The sequence below is a fragment of the Convolutriloba macropyga genome, chromosome 5 (genome assembly GCF_964194025.1).
Source record: "Convolutriloba macropyga chromosome 5, txConMacr16.3, whole genome shotgun sequence".
In the NCBI taxonomy this organism is placed as follows: Eukaryota; Metazoa; Xenacoelomorpha; order Acoela; family Convolutidae; genus Convolutriloba; species Convolutriloba macropyga.
Genome location: NC_134472.1, coordinates 30,613,974 through 30,637,275, shown reverse-complemented (window position 1 = coordinate 30,637,275; position 23,302 = coordinate 30,613,974). Strand labels below are relative to the sequence as shown.

At 37.0% G+C, this 23,302-nt stretch overlaps 2 protein-coding genes across 2 annotated transcripts in view; one reads left to right on the top strand and one right to left on the bottom strand.

Annotated features, from left to right (window-relative positions):
• LOC142339313 (activin receptor type-1-like) overlaps positions 1-23,302 on the bottom strand; it is a 361,804-nt gene that overhangs the window by 257,573 nt on the left and 80,929 nt on the right. The window lies entirely within an intron of this gene.
• The window catches only part of LOC142339943 (uncharacterized), a 58,403-nt gene that overhangs the window by 3,523 nt on the left and 31,578 nt on the right, over positions 1-23,302 (top strand). The window contains exon 2 of the mRNA XM_075390312.1: positions 7,675-7,899. Coding sequence (XP_075246427.1) covers positions 7,675-7,899 — 225 coding nt within the window. The remainder of the gene's footprint in view (positions 1-7,674; positions 7,900-23,302) is intronic.

Below are 23,302 nucleotides of genomic sequence, written 5' to 3'. Positions count from 1 at the left end.
ACCCTGTTTGCATACAGTCTTAGGCAAAGTAAGTGCAGTTCCAGATGCAATAATCAATTAATCAGGAAACTTGGAATGCTGCACGCAGATGATGTTCAACCAGACATTGACAAGAGATGGAGAGAGCGAGAGAGAAAGAGAGAGGGCTAGAGTACTGCAACAAAAAAAGAGTGCAATGTTGTAGAGGGGGTGAACACTAAAAAAACTGAGATGAGAGGCGTTAGATTTTGAGCAATCAGCAAAGATGAAGGATCTTTTGCAACAAGATGGAGTGAAAAAGTCTCAAAGTTCCTAAACGGCAGTGACAAAAAGGCTGTTCAATTACTGTGACGGCTGGCTTCAATGAAGACACACAGAAGCAAGCAGAAATTGCAGAGCCCAGACAAGGAACACCAGCAGGAATGTTCCATATGTTTTTGGAGACGTGTGAACTCAAATTGTTGAGACTAAGGATGACTATGTGGAACCCAAGACAGTCTATCAAGCAGGCAGAACGATGATTGGGACCATTGGCGCTGGGAAATAAAAGTCCAGGTCAATGCACTCCAAGAATACAAGACATGGGATTTATCACCACACAGAGATACAGACGTAATCCCGTGCAAATGGATCTACAAAGTGAAAATTGATTTAGTGGTCAAGTATTCAACTAGCTCAAAGCTTGCTATGTTGCAAAAGGTTTCAAGGAAGTGGAAAAACTGAACAACTTTCAGATTTTTGTACCTACCTGTCAGCCAAAGACAATCAGGGTTCTAATTCTTTTATAGGCGAAACAACACCTTGATGTTCACTAGTTTTTAACAGCATGGCTTTCCTGCGTTCCCCAATAGGGGATGATGTACATCTGGAACAACCACAAATTTGTGAACCTTGGTCTGATGATGATAAGTTAGTACATTGGCTAATCAGATCAGTTTATGGCGTAAAAAAGGTTGCTAACAACTGGCAAATTCTGATCTCTGATGTCAAGAAAGTTCTAGAAGCAAAATTTTATATGGAAGGCAGGAGAGACTATAATTTCTTCTGGGCCTAAGAATCAGATGAAAATATGGAAAAATTACAATTCACCAAATATTTTTCATAGAGAAAATTCTTGAAGGGGTTCAAAAGAGCAATTGCAAACACTCAAGAGCTCCAGACGACTCGAACTTATGACTTCACAGTCAGCACCGAGTGGTGACAAAGAAGTATATTCGAGAATCTGCAAAAATTTCGTGCTTTCTTTTCTTTGTCTGGCAACACAAACGAATCCAGATAACATATTTAAAGCAAAATTTTTTCCAGACACTTGAATGAACCCACAAATCAACACTGCAGGGTGGGAAACAACTACAGAAAGATTTTCGCAAGGTTCAAAACAGTTGAAGCTTACTTATACTAAAGACGCTAAGTATCCTTCTTCATCAGATGCAGAAAGTCAGGGCGTGGCAGCAGCAGATCACAAAGCACTATAAATAAAAAAGATTCTGCAAGATTTGATGTTAGCTTTCAAAGAAAAAAGATCCGTTGGAATGTGTTCGGAACAAACACATTTGCGTCAAGCTTTGCTATAACCCGTTTAAACACTCAAAACGCAAACAGATTAAGACAACATTTCATTTCACTGGGCACAAGACATAATATGGCACAATTTCAATTCAGTAAGTTCTTACTCAAAAATTGGCAGCATAATTTTTCACGAAAGTTATACCAGTATCACAGAGGGAAACGTTCAGAATGGTCTTGATGGGAACAGACACCACTAAATCCCTTTAAATCTGAATGGGGATGTAAGCATTTCGATTTACAATAAGGTGAAACTTTTAGTTAGTACATCAGAAGGTTCAACTTACCAGTTTAATCAGAAAAGGCCAAAAATTTTCAAGTCACTCAATTAATATCGAGTCGAGGAATCTCTAAGCTTCGAATCATCACTTGGTTCAAACCGATGAATTTAATTAGATATTACCAAAGCAAAATTATCTGATGTAAAATCTTTCCATCATAAACTGAAAGATTATGATACCTCCGGAAGAGTAATTGAAACATTATAGAAGTGCAAATGCTTACCATTTATTGGGTCCCTTGATAAAAATTTCAGAGACATTTGTAAGAGCCGACAAATTTTGATATGACGTGGACCTAGCGCTATGAATCACAATGTTTTCATCAGATGCCTATCTCGATTTTGCTCATTGATAATGGGTACATATCAAGGCAGACTTTAAGAGTTTTTCATCTCGCAAACGCATTTCACTATCTTGATCTATTAATCAGATCTCTCCTGTAAATATCAAACTTTTACTGTAAAAATCATTTTGTTGTTCTCTCCATCTTTCATAACTCATGTTTCTAACTTTGTTAAAAACTCTTATTCCGCCTGCGAAAGTTCAGCCCGTGAAAGTTTATCTACCAACACATCTCTTCTATGTCGTGCTTCATCAAGAACAGCCAATTTTATTTACGCCATATTTTTGTTAAAACCAATATGTGTAGGAGACGAATTGCTAAGCCTTTTGTTTAATTCTTTCTTTAATGTTTAATTTTGTATTCTTTAGTAATTTGTGATTTCTTGCAGTTGTACTTTCTAATAGCTCCGTTTCGTTTCTATTTCCATCTTCTGAAGTTATCTCACAGCGCTGATGATATTAACAACTTGAATATCAGAGTGAAACATTTGAGGCTACTTGGATTTTGCAGACACAAGTTGAGTACTACTGTTAAAATAACCAATTAACGGTTTTTGTAAATCTGATGATAGCTTTCCACTGCAGTATCTGCATGAAGCTATCGGCGAAGCTCCACGGAGTTTCGAATGGTATATTTTTTAGAGTAAATTTCCGGAAGTTTTATGTTTGGACTTCTAATCTTCTCTAATATGTTCCCAAGTAAAAGATTCTTTTTTTTTCATTCCATTGTTGCTCAATTGTGCGGTATTTTTTTTAGAACACCAGAGATAGTGATCCACGAAAATTAAAAAAAAACCCATTTTGTCCCCCTTTTTTTAAAATTCTGCATCAATTTAAAGATTTTCAATTTTGCTGTTATTTTTATGCATAAAGTGAGAAGTAAATTTTAAGTAAATTTTTAAGCGGTCAAACAATTTCGGCTCACAGAATTTCAAATTAAAACATCAAAACTCTCGGAAAATTGGTTCAATGAAATCTCTTGCAATTTCCTCTGTGTTTAGTTTCGATGACCTGATTCTATAATCATCATATTAAAGGTTTGAAATTCAATTTTTTCATTAGTTTTTTTTGTATTCAAGTGTTAGCGCGTGAAAAATTTCGGAACATTAAGTTCAATTTGACTAACCTAGCTTGTCATTATCTTTTCAGGCGTTCATCTCACAAGTTGACACTACTGTTAAAATAATCAAATAACGGTTTCTCTAGTTCTGATGATAGCCTTACACTGAAGTATCTGCTTGAGGCTATCGGCGAAGCTACTCCTGAAGTTCAACTGAGCTTCTAGTGGTTTGATTTTGAGAGTAAAATTCCGGAAGCTTTAGGTTTCGATTTCTAATTTTCTCTAAAATGTTCCCAAAAATGGTTCTTATTTTCATTCTATTGTTGCTGAACTGAGCGGTATTCTTCTATTAACACCAGAGTAAGTGAACCACTACAATCAAAAAAGAACTCAATTTTGTCTGTTTTTCTTCATTTTTGCATCAACTTAAACCTTTTCAATTTTGCACAGTTATTTTTTTGCATGAAATGAGAAGTAGATTTTAAATAAAAATTGTAGCGTCCAAACAATTTTGGCTCACTGAATTTGAAGTAAAACTCTGGGAAATTGTTTCAATCAAATCTCCTGCATATACCTCTGAGTTCAGTTTGTTGAAATGATTCTATAATCATCATTTTTAATGTTTGAAATTCAATTTCTTCATTGATTTTCGTTTGTATTCAAGTGTTAGTGGGTAGAAAATTTCGGAGCATTAAGTTCAATTTGACTTATCTAGCTGGTCTTTATCTTTTCAGCTCATGTTCACTTACTATATCAGTGATTATAAACTATCTGAAAGGATTTTAATTTTAGAACGTTAAAAGTCTTAAAGATTTAGCCTGAGAACTCTTGAAGTCACGTCTGCAACAAGGTCCAACAATTTTTGCCAACTTTACAAAAATTGCATTGTTTCAGAACTTGTAACTTTCATATTACGGCACCTTTTTTAGACAATCAGGCCTCAAATGGAAAAGAAATATAAAAAACAAGCACACAAAGACTCGATTTAGTTTTATAAGAAATCACACTATCAATTTTCAGTAGTAATTTATAATTCAATATAGAAAAACATCAATTTTGCTCCGAGTGAAATGTTCCACATATTCAAAAAAAAAATTCTTTTGTCGAAAAAAACATGACATTATGAACACTTACAAAACACACTTACAAAATACATTACAAAACACTACAAAGCAGGATGACATCCACTAAACTTTTTTTTCTAACCAATTCATTCAAATTTTCGTAGATTTTAACTAAATTAACAAAAATATTACTCTGTATAAAATTTTCCTCCCGAACAAACTTAGGAAAAAAAGATTTTAACCTATTTTCTCGTGAATCCCCTACACTCGTACACCCCTCCACCCCCAGCCCATTTGTCCCCAGCCCATTTGTCCCCAGCCCATTTGTCCTCCCCTCTCTCGTTTAACCCTGCAATTCATTCAATCCCCAACCTCCCACTTGAACAAACCCCCTCCCATGTATTCACCCCTACTACCCCTCATTCAAACCTCCTACCATTCGACCACCCCCTTCCCCCGCCCCCTTTTCCGCCACTGAGTTCAACCCCTCTGGAACCATTGGGAAGCTGTGTTCCTTTTCGCTTGAACTTGTAGGAAGTTGTGTTCTTCTCTTCGCTCGAACTGTTGGGAAGTTGTGTTGCCCTTCGCTCGAACCGGTAGGCAGAGGTGAGTACACTTGATTGCTAACCATTGGACAGGTGTGTACACCTGATCTCAACCCTGTGGTCAGGTATGCACACATGTTCCCGAACCAGTAGACACATGTGTACACTTCTGCAGGGATACGTGGACTGCTTTAAAAGTTAGTTTCTGCTATTCCTGCACGTTATGCAAGCTGGGTCAAAGACGGAAAATGCAGAACTTTTTATAGAGTATACTTTACTGTTCACACATAGAAACAATTTATACAGTAGGATAAGAGGCATCGCAAATTTCTATAAATTATCTATTAATTATAATAAATTTGCAAATGTTTATAAATTATCCACTATGTCTTGACAGGGCAGTTTAAACTATTCTGCAACATGTTCTGATAAGTGTGCTGCTCGAGTCGAGGAATTTAGCCAAAATTATGTAACATTAGCGATAACTGGCGTTGGCAAGTTGGAAAATTCACCGCAATTATCTTACATAATTTTGCATTGAATGCCTTAAATTTACTTCTTCAAAATATAACGCGTTCAACGCAAAATTATGTAAGAAACATGCGGTGAAATTTCGACTTGTCAACGCCAGTTACCGCTAATCTTACATAATTTTACGTTGAATTTAGCGTAGATTTTACATAATTTTGCGCTGAATTAGGCGTAAATCTTACATAATTTTGAGTTGAAATTAGTGTTTATCTTACATAAAATCTACGCGTAGACCTCTGGGTGTGGGACTCGCACCACTAACCTCTTGGTTACTTGTGGCAACTTCAACCACTGCGCAACAGAACATTATTTAGCTTACGAACTGCACTCCTTATAAATCGCACTGTAAAATCATGCTTCACATATTTTCGAAGCGCATATTTTACATAATTTAGCGTTAAATTCAGCGTAGATCTTATTCCATTTTTCTTCTGTTTTGGCGCCACTTTTCTCTGCTTTCTTTTTTTTCTTCCAAACATGATAAAATAGAAAGGTTAAAGCTTACTTGGCTTCAAAATAATCAGGAATTTGACTGTATACACTTAGTTACTCAAATTTTAGTTCAAAATTTTCGTAAGGGGGTGCTTCTCTACGTTCTTTTTCCAATTACGCAAAATTTCAAATCGCTGCAAAATGATCCCTCATCACAATCGGAGTCTTCCATGCATCCGAACTGTCGCTTGATTGCGGCTCCTCGACGTCTGACGCAAATCTTCCTGGGGTTGCAGGATTTCCCGGGCTTACAATCTTCATCTGTCATACAACTTATCTTCCCTGTTGCTTCTATAGAGGTGAGAAGGACAATGGTCATGCATTTAATTGCAACTGCGAATTTTGAGACCATTTTCAATTCTTGATTTGAAGAAACGACAACGTCGCCGTGTTGGGTGGGGGTACTTTCAATTCTTTCCAGTGTCTCTTGCGCTCAACCGGTTTTTGATTTGTTTGAAGAGACCACAAAAAATTGTGCCTACTTACTTCGTTCTATCATCCAACTAACCCCTCCCAAGTACTCCAGCCCCTTCGTTACACCCCCATCCCAACCCCCGCGTACTCCCATAAGTGCCACTCACGTACTCCACACACTCCAAACGCACTCCCGTACCCCAACGTTAAAATTACATAACATCTACGCTGCATTCAACGCAAAGTTACGTAAGATTGGCACTGAATGCGTTGAATTCATGCAATATCTACGCCATGTTCAACGCAAAATATGTGAGACCAACGTTATGTTCAACGCAAAAAACGTATTACCGGCGTTGAATGCGTTGAATTGTGTAAGAGCTACGCTCAAGCGTTGATCTTACGCAAATTCAACGCATTCAACGCCAATGTTACATATTTTGATATCTCGGCCCGGGTGATTTCAAATGCGAATTTTGCAATGTTTAATTCTTATTTGATGTTTTGCTTGTTTTATGTAGTTTAAAGTTCTATGTTTTATGTAACTATGTTCTTTCATTTCTGCAAATAAAAAACCAAATGAAATTCTATTAATTGTTTATTTGCGATCTTCATGGAAGCGTCTTGAGTAATATGTTCAATTCAGTTTTTGCAAAATTAACATCATATTTCAACGGAAAATGCAGTTTGCCCAACAAAAGTGCGAAATGAATGCAATTTTGTTTGCAAAATTAGCTGTACGAAAATAAAGTTGTAAAAAAAATCATGAGGCTTGCGATTTAAAACTGATGACAAATTAAAGATTGTCTTAAATATTAAAGCAATTGTTAAGTAGAAAAAACAGAGAATAAGCTTAAAGCTGCAGAAATGTGAGGAGTAACCGATCTACTCAGGAAATCAGCGGAGTGATCATAATAGTGAGATCAACTGAATTAACGAATAGCGAGAAGCTCTCCTAATCAGCGTAATCGCAGCTTGACTTGTTTTTATGGAAGCTAATTTACGCCCTTAGAACATAATTAATTATTCAACGGTCACTGACATCATCAACTTTATTGATACCAAAATTAAATGAAATGTGATCTTATTTCACAAGGACACAGCAAAATAATGTCAAGAGCAGGTTTTTGTGAGTTGAATTAACGTAAGTAGCCGAATAAATAAGCTCTTCAAAAACAGCACCATTGCCCAGGAATTCTCACCCTTGCTTACTAGTGGCATAAATTTCCACTCTACTTTTGTTCAGTAAATTATAATAGGCCTGGAACCTCAGCTTTTGTGGTCCATGATAAGTGTTTCCTTTTCTCGCTGCTGAGGGAAGTTTTTCATGCCCGCGTAGTTAGAAATTTATCTGTGAATACACTTTACTGAGATTCTGTGTTAAGCGAAATTGTTTTTAGGAAGATCACGAAGGATTGAGGGAGCTTTTGATGGGTGCAAGCAAATCATTGGAAGGACTCTTTTTCCATGATTATTTGCCCAGAACCGATGAGATAGACCTTAGAGATCTTCATCTGGACAAGTTGCAAATTTTTCAGTACGATAATAAGAACAGCACAGCAACTGTGAAATTTGACTCACTCACCACATTGGCGTCTACCAACCAAAATTACATATCAATGGTGGTATGTATTTTTTTAAATAATAATTGTATTTATTTTGTGTCACCAAACTAAGTCTACTTATGCCAAAGCGCCCACGTGCTTTTTTTCACTTATTTTGCATTCATCCTACAACTTAGTGTAGACCCCGACTTATGAAAAGTCTTCAAAAATCTAGAAGGGAGAGTCAGTGTTGACTATAAATACAGGGTCCAACATCCCAGTTAAAATCGAGAAATAAAACGTTCATAAGCACTCATAAGTCAATATCAAACTTTTTGCATTTTGATCTGGATGCGCAAAAATTCAGGAGCCATCCCATACCATCATTACAACAAGCCAGCTGTTCAACTGAAACCAAATGAGAATTTTGCCAAAAAAGGAACATTGAATTCGTAAGACAAATTAATTGTCGACAGTGGGCGATATTGCAAACTTGCCTGGCTGATTGGAAACAATTAGCATATATCCAACAATCGTAATTTCAGCAGCATTAAAATTAGTCAGTGACTCTTTTGGGATATTTTCCGTTTTGCCCCCCCCCCCCCCTCAGTACGTTATGCACCCCCCAGTTGCAGAACACGTGCCATTACATAGTAAATTACCATGTAAAAATCTGGCGCGTGCGTCTGGGGGTTGCAAATAATATGCACCCACTAAAGGGGGGGCACAAACGGAAAAGAACCCTCTTTTGATATTTAAGATAACACAGTACATTCTTTCATTAAAAGTAGTACAAATAGAGAAATCTGAAAGGCTATACACCCTAACTAAGTTATATGCAATAGCTCAGTCTTAAAATTCACTTGAAAGTTTCGGGTCTCTCATGGAAATTTTGGGTTGATCAAAGCTCTGGCATCAAAAAAATGGGACGTGCTGAATACCAGATGATCATTGAATTTGAGAAAAAGTTTGCTCATGGACTACTTGAGTCAAGCATAGAGTTTTTATATCACTTTATTTAAAGTATTAACTTTCCATAGGTCGAGGCCTAAACCTGCGATAACATTTATTTCAGCCTTGAATGTTGAACAGTTACTATTTAATTGTTTATATAGTTGTTTTTACTATTTTCCATGAAAGAGTTTTGCGGATGACGATGATCTTCCATGATTTTAGCGTTTGCAATGACGATCTTTTAATAACCGCTAGTCTTAAAAATTTTAAATCAATTTCTTGGCCCAGGGAATACATAGGAACGCGGTAAACAGAACACAAAACAAAGCTGCTCAGTAATGTTCGCAGAGACATAAAACTTCACACTTTCTCGTGCGTTTTAGAATTCAACGCAATGATTACACGATGCACGCCTTTTTTAAGAAACACAAATTGTTAGACCATTTCAGATCTTAAATATAGTTTTCGAAATAATGATTGAGAATAAAAAACTTGACAACGCTTTTTTTCCTACGACAAAAAAGAGAATACAGAATTAAAATAAATCAAAGGTTGGACACTTTTTTGAGAATACTCTTTTGAAACTCCGCAGCCGTCAGAAAAATGTGAAGACACATTTGTTTATAAGTTCAAAACGAGTGACTCATTAAGGATCTTAAATTGGGTTGGTGAAATTTGAGAGGTGAAATACGAAAAAAAAAATTAATTTCAAATATAAAGGAAATTTAAACAGATAACAATTCACAAGGATACAACTAGCAACTATATACCAATAAAACAAAGTTGTAAAAAAATTCATGTCGTATTTCCAATCTGTTAAGTTTTTCCATACTTACAGTAAAATATTTTTCAGCAGTGCTTTTTAGTTATAAACATTTCTGGCTTTTCAAGAAAAAGCATTGCTTGAACTTTAAGTAATTTTGAGCAAAAGTTAGTTAGATTATTTCTTACAAAATCAGCCATTGTTTTTTTAAAAAACCCTCATACATGAAATCAAACCTCTCCGATTAAAAATAAGCAAAATTTTACCAACATGTGTTAAATTAAAAAGCAACAATCAAAAACTCTTCAATCAGAACAGTCTCTGCTTGGTGAATTTCATAATGAAAATTTGGTATATGTCAAAATTGTATGAAACTTAACCCATGAATATCAAATTGCTCCCTCATTATTGTTATGCAGTTTAAAATCCATGAGCATTAAATGAGTTAGCAGAGAAAAAATGAACGATTTTATCGAACCGTTTAATGAGTGAAAATAATCGTGGGACATCAAAGAACGGACATCAATTAAAACATTTAAAACAATTCCAAAGTATCAAACACTGTTTTTGAATATATTGTTTTGCATCAAATTTTTTTTTATGCGCACAAGAATTCAATAGCGATGATTACGTAAAAGCAATAGAGTGGCACAAATTAGGAAGATAATATTTGGAGTTGTTGAAGAGGGAAAAACAATAATGATTATTCTTTTTTCATGCTTTAGATGATTTCTTCAAGAGACAAGCGCCTGATCAATTGTTTACTGTTTCTAAACGTTGAATTTTAAAACATTTACGCTTTGATGGTCGTAACATTTGCAGTGAAAAGTGGGAGCATTACATGAAGTTGCTTTTGCAGAAATTACGATCAATTTTGTTCTTCGTTATTTTGACATCATTTGTGTTTTTTGTAGTTTCTATCGGAATAAATTTTTATTGGTTTTTGGTTGATTACATGGATCCATATTTATTTTTGGCAAAACCGGTTTTCCTCGTTCTTAATTTTTTGTATTTTAATAAAAGGGATTACAAAGTATGCGCAATCAATTTTACTGTCAGTCTAGCAAACGAAATGCAATATCTCAGGTTATTATGAGAAATGTTTTTTCAAAAAATATCTTAACGTTTGTTTTAGCTGTGAAATGTTTCAATTTCTACACGCAATGTGGTGTCTGTTAATAAATGTCTTTATTGATTCTACAGAAAAACTGATGATATTAAACTGCACTGATTACATTGAATTTTGATGTTTTTTTTTGTAAATTTTCGTTGGAAAATTCTTTCATCAACACGTCTGAAAGTGACAAAAATATACAAAACTCAAGCTATTTGTAAAACAAACACCAGAAGAGACCATACAAATAACTCCAACGTGGAGTAAAGAGTAATTATTTGGTGATCAATATCCTCGATATACAATTTTTTGGCAGCTTGTTAAACTTCAAGCTATCATCAAAAGGAATTTCTGGTTTAGTGACTTGATCAAAAATGGCAAAATTCCTACTGTTTTTCTATGGTTTTGCTCTGAACATCAGAAAAATTTCATACGCTCCGAAAATTAGTTGAGGCCCTACTCAAATTACTTCTTTTTTAGCATGAATAGTTACCTGATCTCAATGTAAACCTCTAGAAAAACTTCAGTTGCGTTATTGAACAATCTCAAAACGAGAACATGAGTTTATTGTTTTCTTTTGGTTGTCTTTTATGTAATCACAAATCACAATTGCATCAAACTTATTCAGAAATAAAACACTCGAATTTGATGTATCGAACCTTGAATCACCTTTGTGATCATTTTTTTGTCAATTTTTTTGGGGAAAAAGTTTCAGCCGGGCAACAATTTTCCAATTTAAAGAAATAAGAACAGAATTTGCTTCATCCATAGATTGGTATGACATAGAATCAAATTTTCATATTTGAACAACATCACTTAGTTTATTGAAACAACTCAACAATGAAAACCGAAAGCATACTAGCTGCAACAAATCAGCCAATACTTATAAAATTGCCGAAAAATGTGTGCAAATAGAGGTGCATATTTACAATTAAAAAAATTCAGTTTTTAGAAAAAGATTGTTGTAAATGATTTAGTTATGAGAAAGAAAGAAACAGCCACAAATTAGAACAACCGCTCAATAGTTGTTTTTGCAATATAATACAAATTGGAGAAAAAAATAAGCTATACAAAATTTTATAGAATAAGCCATCAAAAAATTCTCTGATCCATTGAAACGATTGTAAAATATATTCAAAATAGTTTTCAATAAGAGGAAAAGTTATTTTTTTTCTAAATTTCAAATGATGTAAAAACTATCGTTTTGTTTTCAACCTTGATTTTGAATTGCGTAGTTTTGAATTTGAGTAAGAATGAACAATGTTTGTTTTCAAAACTCTATGATAATTGAAATAATTAAGAATATGGCAGAAAGTGTACTAAATTGGCAACTTGCTCCGTTTCCACCCTCAACTCAAAATTTCAGCCTAAAATTTGTTTTCTGGATATTTGGCAGTTGATTAACAAAAAGTTTGCTCTGCATTTATCTTTTGCAAAAAATACTTGTTTTTGCGAACTCAATTTTCTGATGAAAAAATCTAGCAGGGTTATAAGGAAAAACTAAATAAAAAATCTCAACATTAGAGCATCAATTATCCTTTTGTTTAATTTTTATGTAGTTTACCGAGAATGGGACCAATTTTTATCCTATATTGCCACTGTGCTTGTATTTTGATTGAATTTCAAAAGTGGACGCGCTAGTCTTTTTGTCTTTTTTATCCTTTACATTAGGGCAACTTCTCTGAGTTTCATGACAGAGAGGGTGGATTTGTTATTATGGTTGTTTAGGACCAGATCGACATTATTATTAATGTTGAGAAAAACAGTCGTTCAATCATTTTTCGCTGAGATGCTGCTTTTATTGAATGCTGTTTTATTCTTTTTTCAACTTATTTACTGTCACTGGACAGTGGTATTTTAGATCAAAATTCTCTGCTTTGTCTTTATTTTTTATTAACTTTGAAATAATGCTATATACTAGTTAGACTCATTTCTCTCCAATTTGAAAATAAAGAGCAAATGACAAACGTAGAAATAAGCTAGTAACAAAAAATTAATACTTTTTGCCTAATCTGTTCAGGAACCCTTTTTTCCTGTCGATAAATTTTTGCTGAAATTGTGTTGTGTAGGTTTTGCATAGAAAGGTTTTTGGAGATTTCTTTTGTCTTATCATCAATCTTTATGGTATTTTATTAAACTTCTTTGTTTATAAAAGATGCTTTTGTATTTAATTTCTTTTCCGCCGTGACTTCTTTGTAAAAAATTGAAAACTGCGTGGGGGACCGGCAAAAAAAGTCTTTAAAAACACATTTAATTGTCATCATGGTTACATGCTGTCTGACTATTGATTTAGAGGCAGGAACACGCTTTACAATTGTTAATAGGAATTATAAGACTAGCAAAAAGAGGAACTTTATATGGTTCAGATAGTAATTTGTAGAGCAAAAACATTACAGTTAATTTAAATGGAGATATCATGCATGAGAAAACTGTGATGACAAAATTTTAATTCATGTGACAAGAAACATTAATGCGCACTGGTGGAAATTTATAGCGTGAAAAGTTATTTATAATGAAACTCTTTTATGGAGAGAACAACATAAAACTTGAAAGGTAATTCAAATTTATAATGATTTTTATAGGTGTATTATTAAAAAAATACCAGTTTTCAAATTCAAAGTCATTAAATAGGTTACCAATCTCATCAATTGACTTGATATAGATCATGGCCAACATAAGAGATTCCCTTTGGTTTTAATATACTATCCTAGTCTGATCTCGTACTCTCTCCAGATAACTGAATTTCAAATTTAGCAACAAAATTTTAACCTTTTTTTACGTATACTTTTTTTAAAAAAAATTTACACTTCTCTTAATATTTACGCTTTTTTAAAATTTACACTTTTTTACCAGTTACACTTCAAGAGTTACTCCTATACAATATTTTCCTAGTTTTTATAATTTACACGATTTTGTTATTTACACTTCGAGAGTTACTGCGATATAATATATTCCTAAATTTTAAAATTTACACTTTTTCATTATTTACACTTCATGAGTTACTGCGATATATTATTTTCCTAATAATTTTTTCCTTTTTTTGGAAAATTGACGAATTCCAACCTGTCATAAGCCACTACCCTTCACTTTATTATTGAAATTAGGAATTCAGAAACTTGTTGTTGGCGTTTTTAAATTTTGTGCGCATCTGTAAATATTTTGTTGCTGTGTTGCATCCGCTATTTATGATTCTTGCGTCGTTTCGAACATTTCTGGCTGTTTCATTTGCACATATGACGGTTTATGAATATTTGATTGTCAAGACGCGATTTTCTTGTGTTTGCGATTGCTTTATTTTGACTTAATTCATTTTCTTTTATTTTGTTGACCTCTTGTAAGATCTTACAATATTCTTACCTATAGCTTAATTATTTGAAAACTCCAAATGATTAAGCGCTTTTCAAAAAAAGCAGGCAATACTTTATACGAGTTTATATTATAGAACCAAGCTTATGAGGTGCAAGATCTTTTAGGATCTTATAGGTGTTTGGTTTGTCATGATATGGTCTGCAGAGGAAGATTCAAAAGTAATATACAAAGGATGTCTCCTAATTTCGTTCATTGTATGTATCTAATTTTCGAGCCAATTTTACTAAGGCGACAATTTTGGGGTATACCTCTGCGTCGTAATGTTATCTTCAATCGTTGTGATTTTTTAGATGCATTTGATATAAAAGATGCATTTGTTTTGAACTTCTTTTCCGCCTGGTTTTCTTTGTGAAAAGTAGAAAACTTTGTTAATGAACGGCAAAAAAAAGTCTTTAAAAAATGCTCATTTGTTTGTCATCATTGTGACATGCTGACTATTGATTTAGAGACATGAACAAGCTTTAAAATTATTAATAGCAATTATAAGACTATCAAAAAAGAGGAACTATATATGTTGCAGATAGTAAATTGTAGCTCAAACATATTACAGTTATTCTAAATGGTAAATGAGAATGCGGTGATGACAATATTGCAAATCATGTAACAAGAAACACTAATGCGCACTGGGGGAAATTTATAGTCTGAAAATTTATTTCTAATGGAACTCTTTTATGGAGTGAACAACACAAAACTTGAAAGGCAGTTCAAATTTATAAATTATATCAGCTCTCAAATGCAATTGAGTCATTATATAGGTTGCCAGTCTCATCAATTGATTTGATATAGATCGATGACAACATAAGAGACTCCCTTTAGTTTTAACAAACTATCCTAATCTCGCACTCTCTCCAGATATCTGATTTTCAAATTTAGCAACAGGTTTTTAACTTTTTTAACGCTTTTTTAAAATTTACACTTTTTTTAAAATTTGCACTTCAAGAGTTACAGCGATATAATATTTTGCTAGTTTTTAAAATTTACACTTCAAGAAAAACTGCGATATAACCTTTTCCTAGTGTTTAAAATTTACACTTTCTCATTGTTTACACTTCAAGAGTTACTGCGATATATTATTTTCCTAATAATATTTTCCTTTTTTTGGAAAATTGACGAATTCCAACTGTCATAAGCCACTTCCATTCACTTTATCATTGAAATTAGGAATTCAGAAACTTTTTGTTGGCGTTTTTAAATTTTGTGCGCATCTGTAAAGTTTTTGTTGCTGTATTGCATCCGCTATTTGTGATTCTTGAGTTGTTTCGAACATTTCTGGCTTTATCATTTTAACATTCAAGAATATTTGATCGTCAGGACGCGATTTTCTTGTGTCTGCGATTGCATTATTTTGATTTAATTCAATTTCTTTTATTTTGTTGACCTATTGTAATTGCTTAATTATAGTGAAAAAAGCAGTATGAAAAGGTTAACATCTACCTATTATTTCGTCGGAGCCTGTTGATTATAAAGTCAGGATTGAAAGGAAAGAGTAAGAATTTGGATGGGCAAACGGATACTCTAGAACTTTCTTGCAATATTCTTAGCTTCTCCCTTGTCATTCCCCAAGTCGGATCCGAATGGTTACTTTGCAAGATTTTGTCAGAATCTGGCAGAATCTTGCAAGACGATACATCGCCTTGCAAGAATTTCTGCCAGAATCTTGCAAGATCTTGCAAGATAACCATTTTTTGCAAGAATCTTGCTAGATAGCCATTCCTTTTGGCAGAATCTTACAAGATAGCCATTAGTTTTGCCAGAATCTTATATGATAACCGTTCGTTTTGCAAGAATCTTGCAAGATAGCCGTTTGCAAAGAAACTTCCTTGCAATTAAAAAGAACTTACTTACATTTAGAAAGAAAACGCTAAAACGGTCGCAATATTTGAATGTACACATATTTTGCGCATCGACAAAAAATCGAAAGACAATTATTAATAAAACATCAGGAAAGTACTAATCTAAGCATCAAGAAAGCAGTCCTTCTATCTTCGCTGATCTTCATTTCTTTACATTTTTTTCTTTTTTTCTCAATTTTCTTCTTTTTCTTGATTTTATGATTTCTTGGCCGAACTATTGGGTTGAAGATGGGTTGTAGATGGGTTGAAGATGGGTTGCAGATGATTCCTGGCTATAACAAAAAGGAACTTTTCATGCATAGATATACGCACACACACGCACACACACATATATATACACACACACACACGCAAGAACACCACACATACAGACACACGCACACAAACGCACACACATATACACACACACGCATACACACGCAAAAACACCACACAAACAGACGCACACGCAAACACACACACACACAGAGGCGCACACACACACACGAACACACACACACACACACACACACACACACACACACACACGCATAAACACGCAAAAACGCCCCACATACAGACACACACGCAAACACACACACAGTCACACATACGCACTCACACACACGAACAAACACACACACACACACACACGCATAAATACGCACGCACACACACACACTCAATAACACCACACATACAGATACACGCACACACACTCACGCAAACACACACACACACACGCAAAAACATCACACATACAGACACACACGCACACACACATAGAGAGGCACACACACACACACGCACACACACACACACACACACACACACACACGCATACACACGCAAAAAACCACACATACAGACACAGACGCAAACACACACACACGCACATACACACACTGGCACACACACACGCACACGCGCACACACGCACGCATATATATACACACACGCACAAATATACATACACACATACTCAGACACACACAAACACGCACACACACATGTACGCAGACGCATACATACACACAAGCACGCACACACATACACATACACACAAGTACACACGCACGAACACATGCACACGAATACACACACACGCACATGCACACTCACACACACACCGACACATGCCAGCACACACGCAGACACAAGCACGCACAAACACATGCATACGCACACACACCCACACACACACAATCACACGCACACACGTACACACGCACAAACACGCACACACACTCAAAAACACGACACATACAGACACACACGCAATCACATACACAGAAGTACACACACACGCACGCACACACACAAGCAAATACACACACACGCACACATACACACACACGCACGCGCGCACACACGCACGCACATATACACAAACGTACAAAAATACATACACACATACGCACACACACACGCACACACACATGTACGCAAACACACATACACACAAGCACTCACACACATACAAATACACACAAGCACGCACTTACGAACACATGCACACGAATACACACACACGCACATGCACATTCACACACACACCGACACACGCCAGCACACACCCAGACACACGCACGCACAAACACATGCATACGCACACACACCCACACATGTACACACACACACGCACACACACACACACACACACACACACACACACACACACACACACACACACACACACGAACTCATTCACACGTTTACACACATGCACACACACACACGCACACATACACACAAGCACTCACACACACAAATACACACACACATACGCACAAGCACACGCATACATACACGCGCGCGACACACGCACACATACACACACGCACACATACACACACGCACAGGCAAACACACACCAAACACACACAACAAACACACAAACTTTCACGCACACACACGCATACACCACACACACATACAGGCAACACACACACGCGCACACAAACAAGCATACGCACATGCACACACACGCACACACACACACACACACACAAAAAGACGGGAGCGTCGCCAAAACAATGGAGCCGAAGCACGCCAAAACCTAAGGTTATTGCGGCTGAGCTTAACAACTCAGAAATTCAATTGAATAGTGCTTCAAGGCCATTTCAAGCCTTAAAGCTAGAATAGTATGACAAGCGAAATTTAATGCTACATTCTATCGAAGCCAAACGGATTTGTTCATTTTGTTCAACATTATATTTAGCAACTATTATTAGTACACAATCGTCATTCATGGAGGCAAACTATAACTCAAACTCGAACTACCTCAACAACCAGCAAAACAATACTACGACTTAACAGTATTGCATCAGATTCTTTGCGATTGGATTGCGAATCAACCTGTTATTGATACAGAATATTCGACAAAACTTCTACATGGTAAACAAATTTCCCATGACATCAAATTTACACTGATGAAGTGACGTTATGGAAAAGTGTTCACATTCTGTCGACATTATTATCTACAACCAATCAACAGTTGAATTTGACATGTAAATCCACGTGACTAGCAGCATAAAAGGAGCTTGAAAAACTACCAAAAATCAGAAGAAAACTTGCAAATTTGTCTTATTAAACTGACATACAGTGCGTATTGAAGCACACTTTCTTGAGCGGTAAATTTATTGTTACTGTGTCTTGTTTCTGTAGATCACATTAGTGATTGTACAGTTATAACTTAACTTTGACTTGTGAAAAGAGAATTAACTTTGATATTCTCAAATCTTTCTTTCTGAGGAACAAAGTTCCTAAGTAAGAGAAACTTTGTGCAAAGCACAGAGTCAGTTGCTCTTACTGGCTTTAACGAAAGCCTAGCCTATTTTGAAATTGGTGTTATTGAGGCCAATTGAGAAACAAAAGCGTTCATTAAATTAATTCAGAATATTCAATTCTGAGCCGAAATTTGTTGTGTTATTTCTCGAAAAGCATTTAACCGATTCAGTCATTTCTTTCTCGTTCGATTACTTCTATGACAGTGTAGTGCACTGCCAAGTTTGCTCACTTTTGAATCATTACTTACAGAGTTATTCAACATTGAAGTTTTCGCCCATGTATTAAGATTGGGTATAAAATATAAAAGGTAGCCCCACCAACGCAGTTTACCCAGCGTTGTTTATTTTTACATCAGATAGTAGGCCTACCTAGCGTTCACCATCCTGTGAAATTTTATCTCACCAGTATTTGTGGTTAAGGAGATATCATTGAAAAACCTCTAATTTGAGACTAATTCGTTAATTGAAATTTTTGGACTTTTGCTCAATTCCAGCAAAATTATTCGTTATTCAGCAAAGTTGAACAAGTAGTTATTTGAAATTATTGACTGTTAAGTAATGCAACGGCATTCTAGATTATAGCGGATAATACAGTTCACAAAAGTTAACTGCAAAAATACAATATCCGGACAGATTTGAAACCGCTGAAACGAACTGGGCGGTGTAAAGTTTTCCTTGACTTTGATAGGAGAGCAGCCGTTACATTTGGTCCGCCGACCCGGACAGTGGAAGGCAAACTGCTGTCCAATCTGATGAAGAGAGTGCCTAACAAATCAACAGCGCAACGCCAGCGAGGCAGAGCGAAAGTTGCGAGTGCACTTCACAAATTACGTTGATGAGCTAACCTCGTTTAAACGGAACAAGCAAAGCAAAAGGCAATCAGGCAATCCTAACGCAATCAGCAGAGAGGAGCTTCAATCAACAGCTCAAAGGTACGACAAGAAACTCCAAGAGTTACGGGAAGAAGTCAACACCAAAACAGGTCTTGGCTACAAAATAATTGAAGATTCAGATCGACCCAACAAATTAAAGGTCCTCTACCAACAGACTGTTCACCTTCTAGAGGAAGAAATACCCAAGCAATTGCAGCGTCGAAACAAGCTTGTGCCCTATCAAGCTAATTTCGTTGAAGAGCATCTGAAAGAAGCAAGGGAGTGCAAAGCAAGTTTAGACTATCATTGGCTTGCGTATATAAGCAAAGGCACGCAATCAGCAATGAACGCAGAGCAAAGCAACACAGCTCAAGCAGTGAACGACAGCGAGAGCAACAACAACTACCCAACGGACAACCAAGTTGCTCAAACAGTGCAAAATGAAGCAACAGCAAGTGGCCAAGAGACGGAGAATGTTTCGGAAACATCTTCAGCAAAGCAAAGGCGCGAGGAAAGGATGAAGAAATTCGATATCGAATTCGAAACTAAGATGCGACTGGAACAAGCACGGTTCGAGCGAAGGAGGCTAGAGCTAGAAATGCAAATGAAGGAACTGGAAACCAAGCATCAACTGCTGGAGGAAGAGCGTGAGCTAGAGCGCAAAGTGAAGAGAACAGCATTAGAGAACGATGATGTTCGTTCCCAATCAACTGGTGCTCGCGACAAATCACCCTTCAACTGGACCCCAAAGAAGAGAGATGTCTCAGACTGGGCCAGCAGGATCGACAATCTTCTAACACCAGAACGGTCAACAGCTCGCTTCGAAGCCACCCCTGAAGTGAACAGGTATAATAACTTCTCGCGATATCGCAATTCACGAAACCGATCCTCAAGTGTTGAAGACCGGGACGTTTCCCCCAGAGCTGGTCTACTACGATACAACAGTGGGTACGCAGGTAGCAGTAACCTACCAAAGCTGAAGTTGAACAACTTCGACGGAAACCCTCTCGAATGGCCGGAGTGGTCTAGTATGTTCATTGCTACAGTGGATCAACGACCAATACCAGACTCAGAGAAGATGAGCCATCTAAAGACTCTACTGACAGGCAAGGCAAGGGCAGCAATCTCTGGAATGGGCTATTCTGGACAGTTCTATGGTGCTGCATGGAGTATTCTGGAGAGGAAATTTGGAAGGCCTCATGTGATCATTGATGCACAACTGGAGAGCCTTCGCAAAGCAAGTCCGGTGAAATCACACGACTCAACAGGTCTGATCAGTTTCTCAGTTATTGTTTCGAACTTTGTGAATGTGCTCAAAGAGTACAAGCAGATTGGTGATCTGCAATCAAGCTCGACATTGTATATGGCAGTAGATAAACTACCCCAAGTTCTCAAAGAGAAGTGGTGGTTCTATGTTGATGATAAAGATGAAGATTGGCCTGATCTGATTATGTTTGAAAAATGGCTATCAAGGATAGCATTCGTGCACGAAGGGTTTTCAGCTTTCAAGGGAGAGCGCAGAGAAGAAGACCGAAGAGGCACAAATAGAGACAAACGGTTCTCGAAAACATCGAACTTCAGTGCAAGTTCGAACGTGAAAGAAACCAAGCAAATGCAAAGTGATCACTGTCCGCTAGCTGATGGCACTCATAAAATATGGAACTGTCCACTATTCAGAAACATGAGTGTGAATGATCGGTACGCAGCAGTGAGGAAGCAACGCTTATGTTACGGATGTCTAGGCAAAGGGCATGCAATCAAAGATTGTAAAGTCAATGCGTGCGGCATCAATGGATGCATCAAGAAGCACAACCGATTGCTACACTCAGAAAACCAAATGGACGAGGGCAATCACGCGCAGTCAACGTAAGCGCAGCAACAATCAACCAGAGTAACGAAGTTACAAGCTTTCTTCAGATAGTTCCTGTCTCAATACAGAGCGGTGGCAACAGGCTGAACACATAAGCTTTCCTCGATAGTGGATCAACGGTTTCATTCATCGATCAAAGTGTGCAAGAGAAGTTACGAGCCCAAGGCACCGATGTGACGCTCAACATAGCTGGCATACACGGAACAAAGGATCTGAAGACAGAAAAGGTTCCTCTCAAAATAAAGGGACTACATTCAAAGGTGCATTCAATCGAAGCGTTTGCACACCCGTCAATCTCCTTGGGAAACAGGCACTACAACTACAACAAGCTGAAGCAAAGCTTCAACCACTTGAGTGTTTTACCAAACAAAAGCTTCAACTTGATGGAAGTTGGCATCATCCTTGGTCAAGATGCTTATGAGCTACAACGCCCATTGGACTATAAGATAGGAACACGAAGTGAACCTTTCGCCGTTCTAACAGAGCTAGGATGGGTAGTCAGTGGACCCATGACGGGCAAAAGAAGACAAAACGTTTGTCATTTCGCCTTCACAGAAGATGTGAAAGTGGCTGAGAATATTCAAACCTGGTGGGACATAGAAACCTATGCTTCCAAAATCAACGCCGTCATTCAGTCAAAGAAAGAACTGCAGGCACAAAAGATGCTAGAGAGTACGACAAAGTTCACAGGCGAGCGGTACGAAGTGGGAATGCTGTGGAGTGAACCAGAGCCAAACCTACCGAACAACTACAGCTCAGCCCTGGGTCAGCTTTACTCACTGGAGCGAAGATTCCAAAGGGACCCAAACCTGAAGAATTTGTATCAACAGTCAATAGATACTGACGTAGAAAAAGGATTCGTAAAGATATTGGACGAGTCCGAAGTGAAAGGCACCTTCGGGAAAGAATGGTATTTGCCCCACCATCCAGTGCTAAACCCGAACAAGCCTGGCAAAGTAAGACGTGTTTGCAATGCCGCATCAAAGTACAAAGACATATGCCTAAATGATAAGCTACTAGCAGGACCTGATCTACTACATGGCTTGATTGGAACAATATTCAGATTCCGTGAAGGACCAATAGCCCTAACAGCCGACATCGAATCGATGTTTCTACAAGTGCAAATTCCCGAACAGGATAGAAGTTGCTTGAGGTTTTTATGGCGTCCAAGAACTAACGAACCTGTTCAAATATACGAATATCAGCGTCACGTATTTGGAGCTAAGAGTTCTCCAACTTGCGCGAACTATGCTCTCAAGCGAGTGGGACTGGACAACGAAGAAGAGTATCCAATAGCAACCAAGGCAATACAAAACAACTTCTACATGGACGATTTCATCAAATCAGTAGAAACCCCGGAAGAAGCAATTGAAGTCTTCAATCAACTACAACCTCTTCTCTCACAACATGGATTTGAATTGAAGAAGTGGATAAGCAACAGCGATGCAGTTACCAAAGCAATCCCAGAAGACTTGAAGTCAAACAGCAACACGAAGCAAGTCGAAGTGGAACCCAATACGGAGGGACCCTCGGTGCTAGGACTACAATGGAACGTTACTGATGACAGTCTTCAAGTATGCAGAGGTACAAACAAGGAAGTTGAAGCACCTATAACCCAGAGGAAGATTCTGTCACTGGTATCTTCAGTATTCGACCCGATCGGATTGTTTGCTCCGTTCAGTGTTCATATGAGACGACTTCTTAAAGGCATCTGGACTAAGAATGGACAACATTGGGACAACGAAGTGGAGCCTAGTGAAGAAGAAGAATTCCTGAGATGGAAAGAACAACTTCCAATAGTGGCTGAAACACGCATCGATAGAAGGTACTTCAACAAAGAGAGGGATAACGCCGAACTTCATGTGTTTGCTGACGCATCTGAAGACACGATGTGTGCAGTAGACTATCTACGTTCACAACC